The sequence below is a fragment of the Netta rufina genome, assembly GCF_964035555.1.
Source record: "Netta rufina genome assembly, chromosome: 2".
Taxonomy (NCBI): domain Eukaryota; kingdom Metazoa; phylum Chordata; class Aves; order Anseriformes; family Anatidae; genus Netta; species Netta rufina.
Window position 1 is genome coordinate 135,167,645 of NC_140124.1, and position 21,118 is coordinate 135,188,762.

The window sequence follows — 21,118 nt, forward strand, 5'->3', positions numbered from 1 at the left end:
AAAAAAGGAAGACCCAGGGAACTGTCTGTAGGCCAGTCAGTCTCACCTCTGTGCCTGGCAAGATCACGGAGCAGATGCTTCTGGAAACTATGTGAAGGCACATGGAAAATAAGGAGGTGGTTGGTGACAGACAGCATGGCTTCACTAAGGGCAGGTTGTGCCTCACAAATGTGGTGGCCGTCTACAACAGGGTTACAGCATTGGTGGGCAGGGGAAGAGCAACTGACATCATCTACCTGGACTTGTGCAAAGCACTTGACACTGTCCCCCATGATATCCTTGTCTCTAAATTGGAGAGACATGTGATGGACAGACCACTCGGTGGGTAAGGAACCGGCTGGATGGTCGCACTCAGAGCTGTGGTCAATGGCTCAGTGTCCAGGTGGAGATCAGTAACGAGTGGTGTTCCTCAGGGATCACTACAGGGACCAGAACTATCTAACATCTTTGTCAGTGACATGGACAGTGGGATGGAGTGCACCCTCAGCAAGATTGCTGATGACACCAAGCTGTGTGGTGCATCCGTGACACGCTGGAGGGAAGGGCTGCCATCCAGAGGGACCTGGGCAGGCCTGAGAGGTGGGCCTGTGTGAGCCTCGTGAGGTTCAACAAGGCCGAGTGTGAGGTCCTGTGTCTGGGCCAGGGCAATCCCAAGCACAAATACAGGTTGGGAGGAGAATGGACTGAGAGCAGCCCTGAGGAGAAGGATGTGGGGGCGGTGGTGGATAAGAAGCTCAACATGAGCTGGGAACGTGCACTTGCAGCCCAGAAGGCCAGCCGTATCCTGGGCTGCACCAAAGCAGCGTGGCCAGCAGGGCGAGGGAGGTGATTGTCCCTCCCTGCTCTGCTCTCATGAGACCTCACCTGGAGTGCTGAGGAGCTGGGGAGGTACTGTCAGGAGTGGAGTGATAGGACAAGGAGGAATGGATTAAACTAACAGGAGGTTTAGATTAGATGTTAGGAGGAAATTCCTCACTCAGAGGGTGGTGAGGCCCTGGCACAGGCTGCCCAGAGAAGCTGTGGATGCCCCATCCCTGGAGGTGCTCAAGGCCAGGCTGGATGGGGCTTTGGGCAGCCTGGGCTGGTGGGAGGTGTCCCTGCCCATGGCAGGGGGTGGGACTGGGTGGCCTTTAAGGTCCCTTCCAACCCAAACCATTCTGTGGGTCTGTGGTTCTATGATTTAGTTCTTCCACTGTGGTTGCTAGAAGATAACCAAACATACATATGTGTATAGATACACACACACACATATTCTTTAATACGCTTCCTTAGCTAAGGGCTAAAAAAATAACTGCTTCCTTATTTGTTAAGGACCACTTGAGTAATTTGGATGAAATCACACAAAAATCAAGTGAAGTTACCACAGATGTAGCTGTCCCATTTATAATTACACCAATACGAGACAAAAAAAAAAAAAAAGCCTAAATCGGTTGAACGTAAACCTTCATTATTCTAGGAAAAAAAAAAAAAGTATAAGGTTGTATTAACGAAGCAGAAGTCTGACCTGTAATGCTCAGCGGTGTTGCTCTGCCCTCTACAGACTAGATTGCATAATCACATTTTACCCCCAATGACATCTTTTAAAAGCACATCTAACATAGCAGAATTAAAGTGAATTAATGTGAATTCAACATGCATAGGAGCTACCTTCTAAACACACACTGTAACACTACAAGTCGTAAGATAAGTCAGGAGTACTCGTGAGCCAGTGTTTTCTGTGTTCTTACCATGTCCATGTTGCACACTTGGTCTGTGAAGTAATTATGGCCTGAATAGCACGAACACCTAGAGTCCAAACTCCAAGTGGCTTATAGGAGATATTTATGTCTATTACTCTATTGTGTGCTATTCAGCATTTCTTCGTACTGGAGAAAGAAGATTTATTCTAACTACTGTAATGTAGAGCAAATTCTTGCTGGTACTAAGAAAAGTTTTCTACAGCAAGAGCCAGGGGACAGCAAATGCTGTGATTCCTGGACTGACACTTCAATTTTAAGGGACCAGCATGAAACTAGTGGTAACCTGCCCTGACTGATACCCCAAGGTACCAGCATCCCAGTCCACAGCTTTAGCTGTGTGCCACCTCCCACGGCAATTGGCTCCACATTTTATCCTAGATAAATGTCCAAGAAAGGTGGTGAGTGCACTTTTATGAACTTGCTGTAATTTAATGTGCTGTCCACATGTTATCTGGTAAAGAATGAGTTATCTGGTAAAGCTTTAGCTCACTTACTTCTTAGGTATTTGCTACATACTCACTGATGTGAGGAAAACAACCACGTACCTACTTGTTTCTTATGATTTGGACAATGTTTTTTTCAGTAGGGGGATTTCATAACCCGTCCAACAGAGAAAACAGGGTCCTGCAGCATCTTCACAAGTCTTCTCTTGGCTAAGAAGAACACATTAGAGTCACAGTTTACAAGAAACACAACTCAGATTTGTTCCAACTTTGCATTTTACTGATGTGTCTACATTCAAAAAATACTTAATGTACATATGACCAGTCCCAGGCATATGTGGCTCTCACAACTGAGCAGCACCTGACACTCCTTTATATACATCCCACACAGGTCAGCCCGTCTGTGGTTATCAGGTGTCACACCACAGGCAAAATTGGTCGGGCCCCATGCAAAAAAAGCTTGTTGGGAAGAAGAATTTGCCTAGGCAGCTCCCAATGTAGCCTACTGTGTGACTCCCACATGTGCTGGTTACATGTCCTGACCCAAAGACTCATGTTTCAAGAAACAAGAGAAGTGAGCAGTCCTCTAACACGTGGAAGCATCCAGTGCCTGGCATTTACAGAAAACCTTCAGTACAAAATTGAAATGGCTAATAAAAACAAAACTATTCAATTTTCTACAATGCAGAGCTTGCCATATGTAATGCTATTACACTTCTGGAAGTCAAATTTTATGGCAGGCTAATATCCTTAATAACTACTCTTTGGGGCTATATTCAGAGTCTGGGTTGGACATCCTACAAAACATGCATCTATGTTTGCACATAGAACAAGTGAGATAGAACAGCACGTTAAAATCTCATAAAGGAAAGCTATAAAAATGTATTAGGTACATCAGAATTTGATTTTTATTCAGCAGTAGTGCAGGAACACTGATTTGGAGAAGTTGGTATGACATTAAACCACTGGCTACATTTCTAAGTGGATTCTTCTTTTGTCATACTTCATTGCTTCTGTTTTGTTGAGGGATCTGCTACAGACTAAAGCTGCAGGCTAGAAAATTTCCAAGCATACCACCCAAGCCCAAAGAAAGTCTCAAGTTTTCACCTTGCCCGCTTCACAAACAGAAATGGTATTATTTCTTCTGAAGCGAAAACTGGAGGAAAACAATGGTCACATTTATACTTGTAAAACTGTTCCCCAGTACTTCCATTTGACAACAGCTGAATGGCATTCTTCAACAAAATTCTTTATATAATCCCTGCTATCTCAGATAACTGACACGGAAGTATCATATAAGGTCTGGGCTACATCTTGAGAACCTTTCTGCAATCTTATAATACCATCAAATTGACATGCAAGCTCCGATTTTACATTTCTTTACATTCTTTTCATTTGAAGGCTTTGGAGTGGTTTGTAACATCTACCACTGAAGAAAGCAAAAGCAGGGGAATCAAATACTGAAAGCCACTCTTCTTTCCAACAAAATAATTATATTTAATGACACACTAACTATTCTCAGATCTTGGAATGTGCTGAAGTCTGTAATGGAAAGCCATACAATAAGCACATTTCTGCACATTTAAAACTTCACCTGGACAAACTGTTGTCATATCCCACCACTCTAATCAAGGCCAGAACCACGTACACTTGAATAAACATGATGAGTTCAGGGAATGCTCAGGTTCCCATATACATTTACCAATAAAGACTATCTTCTAACATTTTCAGGGCTCAGAGTGGTCTTAATGGTGTTAGTGATGTGATTGCTTGATAACAATCTCTCAAGAGAGCACCGTGTTTCTGCAAATCTCTAGGCTAACAGAAGAATGGGGATGAGATGACCCAGGAGTATTACTGACTACTGGTATCAATTGATACTTGTGCCAATTGTGTTCACTTCTCTTACACTCTTAGTCCTTTTGTCTCAATTCCTTCCTAGCCTCCCTTTTTCAAGCACTTCAGGCCATCTTCTTGTCATTAAAATCACTAAGAAGGATGCCTTGAACTTTGTTTCTGCCTGGGTTGCTCCACACGCTTGGTCGTGCAAACTGTTCCAGAGGGGGGTGACTATTTCTGTGTGTTTGTTTAAAACAGGCTAGAGGAGAAATGCTTCTGTTCCAAGTCACATGAGACTGGGTCTCATGAACTGAGATGTCTGTTAGGACTTCCCCTGATTGCTGCTCACAAGTTGCAAGCCTAACTTGTTCCCCACATTATGGCACAACTTCCAGTGGAAATCCAGGCCAAAACATCCCATGGGGCTACTTGGTCATCAGCCTCAAATGGCCTTGGGACAGGTGAGCCACAGAAACTTAGCACTTTCTGAAATTCATTCTTCTTCAGGAAGAAGAATGGATTTTCTTCTTTTCCAGCGCTTGCTAGTAAATTAAGTACTACTGCTGTGTTCTTCTCTACCATGAACACACTGGTGTTCTCCAGTAATGGAAATCCCTCAGACACACCTGAGAAATCTTAGGAACACTTATTTCCAATATTGGACTGCAGGTCATCCACAGGCTCTAAAAAACACTCACAAAAGTGCAAGACACAGAGTACATTATGCCTCTGGTCACTACCAGGATCTGCTCTTTCCGAGGGGTACAGACAAGGCTACAGATTCAAGAGATGACTTCTGTAAGAAAGACCATGCAATTATTTTGAAAAAGCTCAGAAAAAGAGCAGATTGATCATGAACGGATTAGGGCCATGAACAAAACTTCACAAAAACTGGAATGATCTGTATCCCTACAATTTGTACAAAGCAAGTGATTTTGAATGTATTGGTACAGTTTCACATACCAAAAACACAAGCAGACTTCCCATTTTGGGACACTTTTCAATGTAATGATTACCAGCACTGGTAATCCTTACCTTCTTTCTCCTCTCCCCAAACCCAAATCCATTTCCTGTGTTATTTACACATAATGAAAAGAACGAGCTCATAAGCTACACAGTATTAATTGTAATCAAGACAATTCACCAAGTAACAAGATACTGGAAGTAGTTTTATGAAGTTATTGGGGGAAGGGAGTGTGTCGCAACAGGACAGTTACACTTTCTGAATATGTACTATTTTGAAGTGAAGCTGAAGTGAAAACTAAGTGAAACTTAAAATGATAAATTTGAAATTCAGTGGGGATATATATTTTTTCTCACTCTTCAAAGCCTGTACCTTTTTTCCCTTGAAAATATTGATAGGTGTCATATACTCTTCAGAGTAACTTTAAAATTATAAAATATTTAATAATTGCACAATAACCTGCTCATCTCTTGCAGTGAAGACTGAAGGGAAGTCCAAGAAATTCACTGTAGTAAAAGTCCTGCGTCAGCAGAAAGCGCTTTGAAGAAAGCAGTACAAACTGGAAGGAAATTTCCAACACCTGCAGTTTTTGGCTGGTGTTGACTAAAATAAAGTTTTGGGGTGTGCTGAAACCTCTGAGATGAGGGCTGATCTTGCAGCATACTTTTAAAGAGATCTACAACCATTTGTTCATTAACAGCTACGAGAAAAGCAGAACAGTATTAATTTCTGTGTAGAAACTCACATGCTTGTGTGAAATGGCTGTATCTTGGCCCACTGTTTTCTTTGAGTCCAACATTTTGCAGACAGGAGAAATAAGGCTCTCTTCCAGATAAGAGGAACACGCTCTTTGCCCTGTGCCTTAATCTGTTGATTTCCTTCCTTCCTTTAACACTGTTGAATGTGAGCTTTATCCTCATTTAGTCTCCAGAAAGCCTCCAAATTGGTTGCTTCTTCCATTAATTTAACTCCTCATATTGCTTGCAAGACAAAGTGAAAAAATGCTTTTGGATTGAACTCTGGGTGTTGCCATCTATTTCTAGATATAAATATTCAGGTTTCCATCTGTTGTCTGAAAACTGTGTAGGAAACGGAGCCTGTAACCTGTTTCCATACAGAATCAGGTACCACACGCAAGAAGACTTCATTCTGCATGTTTACCACAAACCCACCGAAGCTGCTGGTCTGTTTGGAGGTCAGTTAATTCATCAATGGATCTCCAGCTGCACTGACAAGCATATGCTCGCGATCCTTTCTTCTTTATCATCTTCGCTCTTAGTTTACTGAGCTCAGGCATGTTATTCCTGTCAATCAAATGAGTTCAGTTTAGTATCATGCTTTTTTTTTTAAAAGAAAAAGACACACAAGGCCATTTTAATTCAGAAAAGCTCTTAAGAACATTTCTTAGTACCACTGTCATGAACGAATTTAGAGATAGGCTTAAGTTTTGTTTTGAACACCATCCTTTCTTGAGAGCAGACCTCAGTGTGTAGTTTCTGTATTCTCAGATCAGCTGAAGTATAATCTTTTTGTAAGCAATGTCCTCAGTTTGGTTCAGAGATGCTCCTTCAGCCTCCAAAGAAAGAGTTTGGAAGAAAACCAGGTAGAGTCAATTGTCTTACCAAGAAATTATCCAAAAATGTATTAGTCTTATCAAGCTTACTGTAAAACTCCCTATGCAGAATGGGTATAACTACAGGGATAAAAATGTTATTAGTAGCTGTTTCTCAAGTTGGTCATCAAAGTGACTGAAATGGCCACAAGAGAGAAGAATGTACATCAAACCAACAATTATTCCTGTGCAAGCAGCCACCACTCGCATTGTGTCATTATATTGTTTATTAATTCAAGATCTCAGAACCAGGGAAATTTAGCCTTTAAGTAAACAGAAGAATTATATTTTTATTTAACCTTTCTAGCAACCAAACTCATCTCAGGAGACTACTATGCATTTTTACATTTTTTTTACATATTTTATTTTTTTTTAAATACTGAGAAAAAAAGATTTTAATTCATTGAGAAACACAAGTTTTTGAAACTGGAGGGAAAATACGGGAAAAACCTAAAATGTAGCATAAGAAAAATAGTGGAAAAGGAGATATTTATCCACTACTGTTCTGTTCCAGACGTTACACCCCCTGGTGGCCAAGAACATACTCTGAACACATCCACTACCTCCCTGTATGAACAGGCACATAAAGAGAATTCACCAAAATAAGGGGAAATTAAACTTGATGTCTGTATTTGGAGCATGCCTGGTACACTACATGTCACTAAGCCTTGGCATCAGATAGTTTTAGAGAAACTGGACAGAAGAACCCCTTAATTATAAGTCTTCCCAAAAAATCAAAATGATTAAAGACTTCACTATATAACAAGAAAACTAAAATCCCACCTCTCCAGTTGTTTCAAAAAGAAGCCTGTTAAGAAACCAAACTATCTGTTTTTTACTGAACATGACAGCATAATGCTTGATAATGGAAAGAAAAAGCTGACTTAATTGTAGTTCGTGTATGGACGAGAATATGGTGAGAAGTACGTGCTGGTATTTCATTTATTTTTTGGCATCCTGCAATGGCACATCAAGGCCAACACATCACACAGACTATTTTCTTATTTCAGCAGTAAAGTTGCCTCTTGATCTACCAAATCTGAATTATTTTTAAAAACTGAGAGGGACAGTGATGAGGAAGAAATGGAAAGGCACAAAAACAGATTGTGGAAGATTGTGGAACAGATTGTTACACCCCTCTCCCTGCAGACTTTCCCAACTGATTACCAAACAGTTCCTTATTAGTTAACATAGGGCTGCTACGGAGTTTTCACATTTCTTGTTCCCATCTAGCCCTGAAGCACAGTAACATCATACTAATACCAAACCCACCTGAGACGTACCTGAAAAAAAGATAATCACAGGACTGATCCCAGATGTAGTCATTGAAAAGTGACACGCGGAAGTCGCAAGCAGTACAACGTAGCTGATCACACGTTCTGGTCAAAGACAAAAAGACAGGAATCTCCAAGAGCTTATTACAATCAGAGAAGATACACAGATCATTGCTGTTTTAAAACCAGACACACTTGGAAATACTAGAAGCAAGGTTAACCTGTAATCTTAATTTTTCATATATCTGGCACATTCATTATGTACATGTTCAAACTATATGATCATGTATTCATTTTTACAGGTTCCTAACCCCACGGAATATATCAAATAAACTGATGTTCTCAAGATATATTCTTTTTCATCCTCCTCACTGGTATTGTACCTGACCACCATCCACATATGCATAACTGCATAATTACTTACTACAAAAAATCCTTGATATAAATGCAATGATGTTCTACTGGATACCGGACACTTATTTAAAGCACCTTCCCTATGGTTAAAGTACCTTTCCTGCAGTTACAAAGCAGTCTGCCTGTCTTCGGTTGAGGCTCTGAGCTGCCTATCTTCAGTTCAGGCTCTGGGATGACTTAAACCAGCCTAATGTTTAAGTGTCATACTCAGCATCACACAGAAAGCTGATGACAAGCACAAAAATACAATACTCTACAGCAGAAATTTCCTTAACTACATGATTTGATTTATTGGAGTCTCTTGTCTCATATGCACACATTTTTCAACTCCTCAGATAAGCTAAAGATTTCGTGATCAAGAGCAGAGGACTGGAAGGGATGAACTGACACAGACTGCAGTTACAGGTAGTCATTCAAATGAATACAGGGCTGTCCTGTACAGTTCAAACTCAGATCTCTGTACCACCACAGAAACACAGCTGTGATTAAAAATAATGATAAAGCAAGTAGAATTTTTTTTTACCTTTTTGAAATATTTGTTCCTATGCCATTCGGTGAAGAGCTTCCACCCAGGTACACTGGACAGCACCTATATGGATTTCAGAAAAAAAAAAAATCACATTATAGCAAAACATGTTGGAGAAAGTAATATAGCTTCCTGAACAGTTATGTGTTACAAGCATTGCCTTTTCAGCAAGACTTCATCTAGTTTTTTAAAGACATAGTGTTTCTAAGATAGTATCTATTGAATACAAGCAAAACATCCAAATGCTTACAAACTATTGAATTTTAAAAATTCCATTGGTAAGATGTTCAAAGAAAAACTTGATGATAACCACTCTATGCCTAATACATGTGATTACATATTGCAGGTTTTGACAGGATGCTGTCGTTCAATAATTACCTGAATTGTAAATAATTTTGACTACATGAAAACACATTAGTAATTCTTCAAAATTAACTTTCTATTTATCTTTATTTTTACAGAAAGTTTCTCTAAGTACTCAGTTTTTTTCTTAGTTAATGTCAGTACAAATTAAACATTAGTAATACTACCTGGCTGCAAACAAGCTATAATCAAGCTGCGTTCAACTAGCCAAACATTTATCACTTACCTTCTCCTATGAATCTGTACAGCAGCACTATTGTTCTCAGGTGTGAGTCTTGCAGAATTAGATTTCAATTTCTGTTTAAAAAGCAATCAAAGAATAAAAGGCAGCATTTCAGCATTAAAACAAAATTCTGTTTTACTTAAAAAGCAAGAGTCAGAAAATCTCTGTAACAGAAATTGGGGACTAAGAGTTTGTAAGACTCTTTTAGACAAAACCTGCTGAAGTTACAGATGGATAGGTAACAAGGCTTCTCTTAATCTAATAATTCCCATCTCTGCTTGAAGGAACACTATGCAATCACTTTGACTTCACACCTTCTTTCTAGTAATTTTGCCTTTAAAAACAGATTTAATTTAGGAATCCTCTCCCTCAGTGTTTTTGAGGTTTTATTGAAAACACACCAAGGTCTTGTATTATCAGAAGGACAGTGTCTTTGGAAAGTTTATTTGCTGCACATAAAACAGGTTATCAGAATTATAAAATACTAGAATTATAGATCCTAAATTGGAAATCCAAGGGATATAAAATGATAAAATTATACACATTTACTGACAGGTGTAATTTGCTCTCACAAAGATAAACTTATTGTGGTATACAAGCATTTTTTGTTGGCTCACATTAAATCATCCTGTAAGGAGCAAGGCCAAATAAAATGAAAACAAACATGTTACAAAATTAAAGAGAATCTGCACATGGAGTTGTATGTATAGGAAGTATAAATCAGACAACTTTCTACTGATGATATCTAAAAGAAAACCATTTTCAACGCCTTCTATCACTCTCTTTTTCAGACTGTCTTGACTGTAAATTGGCAGCTTCATCTCCACCTCCTGCTGCCAAACACCAGAAGTCATTTGCAGGTGGCACAGAGTGGTTGGCATGGCTGGTGATTGCCTGCCATTCACAGGGACCTCAACACTTTTCCTGTCAGTGGTCACTACAGCGGAGAGCCTGGCTCCTTGTTTGCTACCCCATCAAGTATTTACATACTGGTAAGACCGCCTCAAGCCCTCTCTTACCTGGGCTGAACACACCCAGCTCTCTCGGCCTCTCCAAAAGAGCTCCAGTCTCTTAATCATCTCCATGGCCCTCTGCTGGTGTCTCCAGTTGCTCCATCCCTCTCTTGCACTGGGGAGCCCAGAACCAGACACAGTACTCCAGGTCTGGCCTCCTGGACATCTCTGGAGTGCTGTGCTCAACACAAAAGAGATGTGGACATAATGGAATGGGTCCAGCAAAGGACCATGAAGGTGATTAAGATCTTTAGACCACTTGACATACAGATAGAGGCCAAGAGAGCTGGCATTTGGCTCTGACATTTGCCATTATGCTCTATCCTGACTTAGCATTTCCTTTAATTGCCAGTTACTGCCTGCATAAGAACATCTCTTGTATCTCTCCTGTTCTTCACTGTAGAACTGTTGTGCTTTCCTTCCTGTTTTATTCTCCAAGTTTATCCTACAGCTTATTTTAATTCAATTTTGGTTTAAACCAGTTTTAGCTAGTGGTGCTTTTCTTTCCATCGCTGAACTTCTGCACTTCTCCAGACTCATACTCACCGGAGGCATTTTGGCAAAGCTGTCGTTGCAGATTTCATCAATAACGTCATCTATATCTTCATCACTGCTGCCAGGACTCACTAACATTTTAGCTGATCTGAAAAACAAACACATTAACCTCCATTTTGTAACGTGATCAGAGCCGTTATAAAGAACTGACAGTTAAAAACATAAATTAGTTCAATTTTTCCTCTAAAATTACTGCACAATCCAAGGTAGGCCATCCAGATCTTGACTTTCAGTCCTTGTTGAACTGTCCTGTCCCATCATAAGCCTTCTTTTTGCTTGTTTATTTTCTTTTATTTGGAAATAAAGAAACAAGCAAAATAAAGCAAGCTTGAATAAAACACTGATAATATACCCCATGCTGCACATACTGAGGGTTATTGGGTTATTTGTACAGCCCTAATTTTCACAGAAATCTCTAAAACATGGAAATAACGCTCTGAAATTGGCAGGCTTTATGCCTCACTCATCCCTTCTAATGGGCTCAGGTAATGGACATTGTTCCAGGTGTCCAGAAGCCCCTGATGGAAATGTAGCAGACTTTCACGAGTCAGCACTGAAAATGGTATTATTACTGTCCCTATGGAAGGGTCGACAAGGCTGCGTAACATAAGTCAATCTTAAAAGCTGATGGTACTAAAATACAGCAATAGTACACAGCAAAAGTGGCAGCTGTGTTTGGAGGGATGTCTGTTTTTGCTGTATGCAAATTTGAACTCGTTCCTCAGTATTGTGTTTGGAACCAGGGCAACTTGTTTTTGAAACAGTAAATCTGCTTACTAAAGCCTGTGCCTTCAACCTGGCAATGCACAGAGCTTCCCATAAAAAAGAACAAAAACTTTTTATTTACTCTATTCAAGTGCAGCAGCAGTTTGAACTTCTTTTATAATCCATAATTTATAATTTATAAACCTCAGAGCTCTTGTTAGCAATTCAGAATGACAAGCTCAGCTGATATTAGAATATAGAGCAAGTCTACTCACACCTACTATTATTGGATTAATTGCACATTAATCCTTACAAGCTAGATTCGTGAGGCTGGACACATTTGGCAAGTTCACCTTTCTTTGCCTGTTTGTAAGGGGATACTCATGTTCTGTGCAACTGTACTGTCATTCAATATGATTGTAATCATATAAAAAAATGGGCCATTTCACACAGCTGTCCACAAGAAGTTGTGCTCTCTCTGCTGTTTCAAAAAAGATGATGCAGTGCATATTGTGATGGATCTGAAGAATCTGAAGTGACTGTGAGGACTGCACAGATCACGGTTTCAATACTTCAGTAAGAGTAGACTTAACTGAGGAAGCAGTGAGGGTCAATCTCCTTCTTAAAAGCCTCAAAGGATAATAAGAAACATATTCCACTGTGGACCTACAGTCAGTGAAAGAATCCAGCGAAGTCAATGCCAGGCTGCTAATGTTCTGGCAGAAAGCTGCTTCACAGGCAATGCTAGCTTTCTTTACATTTATGAAATCAGACAGCGTATATATGTATGTTCTATGCAATGAATAAACGCACAACCAGAATTCATACTTTAGTAGAATCCGTGCCACTCTTACAAACAGCATCTGTTGGAAAAATGGGTTTGAAACATGTTTGCACTTACTGATTTCCTCGTCAGCACAATACACAACTCATAAGAGTTGTGACTGAATTAGTGAAGGACACATTGCCATTTTGACTGTAATACATTATGACTGTAAAAGCTGTGATAAAAGTGAAAAAATGATAAAAAAAAAAGATATAGCTACAGCAGAGATGTTTTGAATTTGAATACTTGGCATAATCCAGTCAATTGAGTGCTGACAACTGTTTAGCTGCAACACGGGTGAGTAACAGTCTCTCTCAAATAAAACCAGGAAATTCAATACGAAAATACTTGTATACAGTAATTCTACAACACTGCAATCCCAGAAAACAGAGGAGTATTTTGACAACTGCTCGGGTACTGAAAGGAGGCATCACCTTCAATTTCGTAAAGCAACTGGCAGACCCATGGAAAAGGACTCTGTGGCCAAAATACTGCAACAGGCAGTAATTTTATAAAGTTTAAGGTCACAGAAAGTGTGCTGGTGGTGAAGCAGCAGTGCTTTAACACTGAAAAGGGGTTCTGAAGGAATTCCTGCCAACCTGTATGCATTTAGAGAAATCACTGCCGTGTTGTTTTCACTCAGTTGTGAAGTCATGTCACCTGAGCCTGCTGTTGGCAAGTTCTTTGTCAAAGAAAGAGAGGCCTGATATACCTCTGCATCAGCAAAGCCAATCTTGAGAAAGAAAACTGTCATTTTTTAAAAGTTCTAATAAGATTGACTTAATTCAGATGTTCATTAAGCAAACAAGGAGGAAGTCCAGCCCTGCGGCCAGACGTAGTGGGCTTGTTAGTCCTGAGCCAGTCCTTCGGCTCTTCAGGACTGGGAAGATGTTCAAGATGGGAACATCTCCAAGATGTTCCAGCCTGGGACACCTGCATCTGCTGCTGACCTCTGGAGGGGGACAGGTGACAACCCCGCAGGTGGCAGGGAAGCCTGAGGGCAGGCGGTGGTGGCAGTGCCCGAAGGTGTTGGCACAGGAGCTGTCGTGTTGAGCATCACCGAGTTTGAGGTAAAGGCGTACAATGCAAGGTAGGGGGGCTTACTCTAGAGGATTAGTAGAAAAAGTGTTAAGAGAGCACGTAAGCAATGCACATAATCAACGGAAGGACACATTTGAGAATGTTTTATCTACTGATACAGATCCTCCTGTTACAAACTGCGGGTCTTGCATTTATTTTACTTGTCATAGGGTCGGCTGCAGAGCCAACCACCACCCCTTTGCAACTCGCAAGCAAGCTGATGTGGGTTTAACGCCACTTTTACTCCGATTCTCCTGAGGGACAAGGATGAGCAGAAGCAACAGGGCTCGCGAGCACACCACTCGGGTGTTTATAAACAGATCCCCGCAGAGTCTGACCGGCGCTCCGGGTCCTTCATCGCGGTGGATCTGAGCCCCGGCACAGCCCCGACCCCCTCCCGCTGGGCAACACTGCGCCACCGGGCGATGCGTGAAGGGGAAATACCCACTCAGGACGCTAACCTGCCCTTCGCCGCCGCCCCTTCCTCCTCCTTTTCGCCCTCCTCATCCTCCCGGCCGCCTCGCAGCGGGCCGCGGGCCGCCCCCGGCGCCGACAGGCGGCAGAGCCGCGCCTCCACCTCGTCCAGCAGCAGCTCCAGCTCGTCCGCCATCTTGCCGCCAGCGCCACCCGCTGCCACCCCCGCCGGCAGGGGAGGAGCCCCCGAGCCCGCCGCGGTACCGGGAGCACGGGGAGGGACCGGGAGGCGTCCCCAATTCGGCTGCCGTGCCGCCTGTAGGGCGTGCGGGAATTAAAAAAAAAGAAATAAATGGGGAGTTAAAAGGTGCACGGAGCTCGGGGAGCTCCGGCCGTAGTCGGCAGGATTCGAACCTGCGCGGGGAGACCCCAATGGATTTCTAGTCCATCGCCTTAACCACTCGGCCACGACTACGCGTGCTGACAGCTCCCCTCCCGGCGCACTATGTCTGTCGCCTCCCGGGACGGGGCTGGGCGTTTTCTGCTCAAAACTACAGGGGTGTAGGCTTCGTCTGTGAGGGTGAACTGAAAAATATAAAATAGAGGCGCATTTAAATGCTTAACGCGCTTTTCGGGTCGCTCGGTCTGTTGTGTGTCGGTCTGTTTGGAACAAAAAGGAAAAGGATTTTCTTGGGTTGCTGTGATCATGAAACGGCCCAACTTCGCTACATCCCCCCAATAAATGCCTCTTTATTTATTTATTTTTTCTTAATTTAGATGCACTTGTCAAGAGAAGGGACTCAGTACCTAAAAACAGGTACATTCCTATGCACATATCCCCGTCAGCCTGCAGGGAACTCATGGGAAGGCTTTGGCATGGCTGGAAGGACGCTGGTGGCACCGGGCTGGGGCTTCTGGATGGTTCTGGCCAGTCTCAACCAGTTCTGGCCAGTTGCAGCCAGTTCTGGCTGGTTCCAGCTGGTTTCATCCGGTTCTGGCCAGTTGCAGCCAGTTCTGGCTGGTTCCAGCTGGTTTCATCCGGTTCTGGCCAGTTGCAGCCAGTTCTGGCTGGTTCCAGCCAGTTTCATCCAGTTCTGGCCAGTTTCAGCCGGTTCCAGCCAGTCTCAGCCAGTTCTGGCCGGTTCCAGCAAGTTCCATCCAGGTCTAGCTGGTTCCAGCTGGTCTCACCTGGTTCTGGCTGGTTTCTGCCAGGTCTGTCTGGTTCTGGCCGGTCTCAGCTGGTTGCAGCTGGTTCCAGCCAGTTCTGTCCGGTTCCAGCCAGTTCTGACCAGTTCCAGCCAGCCTCAGCCAGTTCCAGCTGGCACGCCAAGCAAAGTGGCTGTGGGCAGGCTGTGACCTGGTAATTAGCAGGTTCTCAATCAGCACTGAGTGCCCCAGCCATACACAGTGTCTTTAAAGGGCTTTTTAGGAGATACCTTAATCAAACTTTTTTTTTTTTTTTTTTTTTTGAATGTGCTTTATGTAGGATTTTTAAGCAAACCCCTATAAAAGCAGCATTTTGCCTGTGTTAAGCACAAAACAAGGCACTGCCATCCCTGGTCGGCTGACAGAAAGCTCAGTGCTCGCCCCCCTCACCAGGACCGTGCAAAATTTGTGATGAAGTGGGGGCTGCAGTCCTTAACAGCTCCAAGCAAAGCCTCTCGGTTACAAGGTGTTTTACAATCCTCCTGGCATTCCCTGTAATGAGCTGCAAGCCCTGTTTGAATTCCCTCGTACTTAAGCTTTTATTTATTTGTTCCATTTTCCTCCCCACGCATCTCGGGACTCCTTTAATACCCCAGCCGGTGCGATGGCAGCGCTGCTTGGGGGATGTGTTGGGTAGAGCAGTTGTGAGCCTTCCCTGGGTTGATGTGATGGAAGAAACTAAATAGCGTTGATGCTGCTCCAGCTCTTTTAAGTGGTCCCTTGGTTGGGACTCAGTGTCATGTAGGTAAATTCAATCCAGAAGAAGCGGATTTTTTGGTGGAATTTTTACATTCATCTCTCGCAGCTGTGGAGAGTTTAAACTAATCACAATTCTCCCTGGTATGCTATCATCTCTGTAATTTGAAAAAGGATCAGGAGCCCACAGGCTTGGAAAATCTTGAAGAAACTCTTGTCCTGAAATACATCATCACATGTGGAAAAGACCACTTGCTGCATCATCTTAAAGGAGCTTAAGAATGCCGAAATCCAGTATCATTCTGGCATTCTTTCAAATGGCCTTAGAAATCCGAGTACATTCTCTTTTGACTGCAAAACAGCTTCTTTCCTTTTCCATCAATACTGTGGCTGTCAATGTGTCTGCTGTAAGGTGCCAAAAATGTATGGAGTGTCTCTGGGATAACGGTGCCAAAATTGGGGTGCCTCAAGGCCTTCCCCCATGAACCCACTGCAGCATTTACTCTGTTGGAAAGCATTTGGAAAAAAAAAAAAAAAAAAGAGGCACAGATCTTTAAAATTCCTCTGCAAAGGAATAAAAAAAAACCTGCAGAGATTATTTTTCTGCAGATTACTGCGTGCTGTTTAGATCCTTGTTGTTCAAAACTTCTGAAAGGCCCAAAGCAATCAAAGAGGCTGGGTCAAATTAATTCCAGACCAGTCCCTGGAATCACATTGAGGTGAAGCTGACATACTGGGCCTTCAGCTAAGCTGTGGCCGGGAGAAGTATAGGAGACAGGAGTTGAGGTCACATCCTGAATTTTGCCCTCTCTTAGGAGATGAGTGAATTAATTTGCACAAATCATGTCTCTTGCTGACTGCATGGGGCTTGTATCGGTACAAACAGAATGGTTACTGACTGCTGAGGTCTGGAAAAGTGTCAATCTCAAATGCAGAACAATCATTTTGTCTGGCAACACTTTAAAAAAAAAAATATTTAAAAAAGACTCTTCATAGTGTATCCTCAGGAAGAGAGGACAGAAAGCTGGAAGGCTGGCCTGAGTAGAAGCCATCATGGTCTCTAAACCACAAGCCACTGCAAGCCTTCTCAGATGTGTTGATAAAACCAGCTTTTGCCACCACAGTGATGAGGACAGAATAACTTCCTAGGGCAGAATGTTAATTTATCTCCTGTGTTTTCTCTGGGAAAACAAAGAGAGCCTTAACTGAAGTTGATCAGAGCTTTCCTCAGCGCCCTTCTCTGAATGAGCGATCTCTGGTGTTCAGGTGATGATAAAGGCTGGCAGAGCTGGGAAGTACCGAAGCTGCCATTTCCTCTGTGCTGTGCTACCTGCAGCCAGCCAGGAGGGAAATGAACGCAGGGAGGCCTTCTTCTTGATGTGGTGATGACATGTTGCAACCCTTTCTGCATTTCCAGCTCTTGCCCCAGAAGCTGGGGTGGAGGCAGGAGCACAGCAGCTGCCTGTCCCCAAGGTGTTGTGCTGCCTTCAGCAAATGTAAACGGGTCGTGCCCCATTTTCCAACCAGTCCAACTTCTTGCGCCCAGTCACGAGTTATTGCTCTAATCCTGTTCCTGGTCACACTCCAGTATAATATCATTTTGAGTGACACCACGCTTATTTTCCAGTAGTGGTGCAGTGCATTAACACAAGTAAATTCAGGCTGAATGTAGATTCTTGGCCGTAATTTAACCAGTAGTAAGCATTTCTGTGGATGAAATTATTCTCTGTAAAGATATCAGATTGGGAGACAACTTCTTGAAAGACTGCTTGGCAGCGAAAGTAGCACTGTGTGCAAGATTCCTAGTGTAATGTTATTAATTTGTGATGTTGAGAGACAGCCTTGGATCAGAGGACCGTTTAAGCTGGAGGCCAATTCAGTCTTGGACTTCACTGTTGATCCTTCCATCAAAGGTGCCAGCTCAGAGCGTGGATTTTCAGCTTGGTTTTCTGGCACAGCTGCCTCACCCGTGAGGACCAGACTGGCATTAGGACTGGAACAACTTGCAGTTACTTCCAACCTTTCCTCAGATTAATCATTGCAGGCTTAGGGTACGTGAGCAGCCATCACCTGGTTCCTAGACCATCCACTTCTCTTGCATAGGGAGATATTCCTGAGGAGATATTTCTGAGGAGAGCAGCTAAGTGTCCCCAGTGGCAACCTAAGCCCTTGTTGTCAGCACTATACATACTTTTGGATGTTTTCAGCCACACGTGCCCATTTGCAAATTAGTCTAATAGTGTAGCATTTACCTAGGGAAGGATAAAGTTTTCAGGTTAGTATGCAAAGCAAATAACCACTTTTCTATGAGTCTTTTCATGAACCTGGTGTAGCCTTGAAAACTGCCTATAAACATGACATTTCTATTTCCAAGAGGGCATAACAAACACTGGAAAGTCATTTCTAGAAAAATAAAAAACAACCCAAACCTTTTAGCTTCTAAGGCAGTGTATCAAGACAGTCACACTTGCAAATCAATGATAATGATGTGTAACTTCAAATAAAAATGGTGTTGCCAGGCACTGCGTGGCTTTGCTGCACCTGCATTCTCTGGCACCGAGGGTGTCTGTCCCTGTAAAGTGAGGCAGAGGGAGGCACGTAGTGATAAAGCAGGGTAATGCAGGGGAAGTATCTCATCACAGGGAAAAAATGTTTCAATCTAGAAGATAGAAATAATAATTAGTAGTAAATATAAAATAACCAGCAGGCCAGGAAGGACCAAAGCTGTGGAACATGAGTAGTAAGGAGCAAGCGTCCAGCAGAGAGGACCGGGGGCTATTGTGGAAAAATCCTACTTGCTGCCCATTGCACAGCTGCGGCGAGAGACAAACAGCATGCAAGGCCATCCTAGCTGAGGGACACGAGAGTCGAAACCAAAGCAGCGATAGTATTACACCACCCTTGCCAAGGCTGGAAAATATTTTTCAGGGATGATTCTCCAGATGAATTGTGAGCTGGGAACAACGAGCCTGTAAGCCACGGGGTCGTGGTGTGAGTATGCACGTGAAGGGGAAGTTTGCTGTTTGTATGAACTCTAGCTGATTTTGTATTATTTTGGTTTTGGGTACATTTGTGGCTAATCCTGCAAATGGATATAGCTTTCATACACTCCTTCAGCAGCTTGCCCTGCTACAAGAACTGAAACCAAGAAATGTTATAATTTTTTGCCACAGCACTGCCTTAGCATGTGCCTTTCTGTCAGGATGATGCTGTGCATCAACAACCACCACAGGAGAACCCAGCCTTACCAATGCAGCTGAGCACATAACAGGAGGGGACCTGGAGAGAAGGTTGCCCCTCCAAAAAAAAAAAAAGCCTGTGACAGGCACAGGCTACATTTAGGGCCAGCAATGTGTAGAGCTGCAAGTGCTCTGAGATTTCTGTATCTGCTGATCTGTCTGCTCTGTCTTTCCCACATTGCTTTCCTGCTGCCTGAATGTCCACATCTGTTCTGATCAGGATTCTCTGCAGGCCTCTTGGGTGGTTGAATCTTGGTGGGGGGAGCAGTGTAGGGGTAGGCTCATACCTGCTTTTGTGGCAGCCCAGCCCAAAGGCTACATCTTCAGGCACAGAGGAGAGGAATTTAACGAAGATTATGTGGTCAAATCTGAATCTATGTGCTGTGTGGCTTCTCTGTCCACCTGTAACTGTGGTAAATACCAGGGTGTCTGTCTCTTCTGTAGCATTTAGACATGGGTGCTCTCTTGCCTTGTCTTTCACTTAGCCTGCCAGCTCTTTGGCCAAAGCTTGCTCTTGCCTTGACAAGACAGTAAAACTTTACCTGTAGGTAATTTCTGTGGACTAGAACAAATCAGTATTTTCTTGGTCTAGCAATTCAACATGGTTTTACCTAAGGAGTTTTGGATCTTGTTTTAAATGCTTTATGGATCTAAGTAGGTCTTGTGATATTTTATTTATTTATTTATTTTATTTTGGCAGGCATCATGTATGTGGTAAAGCTAGCAGTTTGAGATGTTCTAGTTTCAGAGCCCTCAGCAGAACAGACTTGGACATTTCTTCCTTAGTCCCCAGGATGCTGCATATCAGGGGGAGTTGGAGGTGGCACTGTTAAGTTGGTGCTCTCACATAGGAGGTTCTGGATACATTCCTTTGTTTGACTGCATAATATGTACCTGGTTTCTGGTACAAGAATGCTGGTCAGTGAAAATACACGTTAGACAGAATCACGTATTACATGAATGCTATTTGCATGTGTGACTTTGTATACATACAGTCTTCTGTTAAAATGACTTAGAAGAAAATCAAGGGGAGCAATGCCTTTTGCAGTTTCCTTTTAACACTTCTTCTCTTGGAGCTTGATAAATGCTAAAAAGAAACCTTCATCTCTGTAAGTCAGTAATAAGCTTTTAATTTTGGGCTTGAACAGTTTTGTTCCAGTTCAGATATCGAACAGTGTAGTTTTCTAAAGGGGGAATGATTAAAGGTGAAGTCATAGAAAATAAAAGCTAGAACCCCACTGGTTTCAGTGGTGTCAGGGTGTCACATTGAAGGTGAAAATCCAGTCCATCTAATTGGAAGTTTCATTGCTTCTTGCTTGAGAACACGAACTGGTGGCTTTGCTTCCAGCTCCAAGTCTTGTCTCCCAGCAGAGGGCATTGCAGGGTGACATTACTGTTTTTAGAACAAGCTGGCAGAAGGTAAAGTGAATTTCAAGGAGCTGTTTGACTGGTCAAAAATTTATTTTAATGACCTCCACTGGGAGAGTAGATTATCAGTCATTTAAAACTAAAGATGCCGCTAGTGAACTGTGTAGTTGGAAGATAAAAGGAATTTTTCCTTGCATTCTGAAAAATCTTTATGCCAGAAAGAGAAAACTAGTGCCAGAAAGTGTTTGCTCTTCAGAGTCTCTATCACACAATTTATTTTCCTCTCTTAAATGACACTGTAGACTGAACTGCAAAGGCTTGTTTCAGGCTCAGACCCTCCTGACATTCGGTACAAAATAATAAACTGTTCGTTTTACAAGCGAAATGCAGAATTTAAGTAAAAATGATGTGAGCAACAAGGGGAAGAGAGAAACTTCATAATTCATGGTAGATGTGGTGAATGACAAACACAATTTCAAAAAGTAGACATAGGAAAGAAGGTGATTTTTAAACAGACAGAGGTGTGCTTTGTATCAAACCAAGAAGCTGTGGGGTACCCACACACCTTTTGGCAGTGTGTAGCTTTCAGTGCCAGCTTTTTGTGTGGCCATTCAGCAAG

General features: G+C 42.6%; 1 protein-coding gene across 1 annotated transcript; it reads right to left on the minus strand.

Moving 5' to 3' along the window:
• Positions 1–5,848: 5,848 nt before the first annotated feature.
• CFAP418 (cilia and flagella associated protein 418) lies at positions 5,849–14,186 on the minus strand (the record flags this gene model as incomplete). The annotated part of the gene is made up of 6 exons (XM_084281379.1): positions 5,849–6,289; positions 7,881–7,976; positions 8,809–8,874; positions 9,401–9,471; positions 10,957–11,053; positions 14,038–14,186. The coding sequence occupies 6 exons, from the start codon at positions 14,184–14,186 to the stop codon at positions 6,130–6,132; spliced, it is 639 nt and encodes a 212-aa protein (XP_084137505.1). The 3' UTR covers positions 5,849–6,129.
• Positions 14,187–21,118: the final 6,932 nt, after the last annotated feature.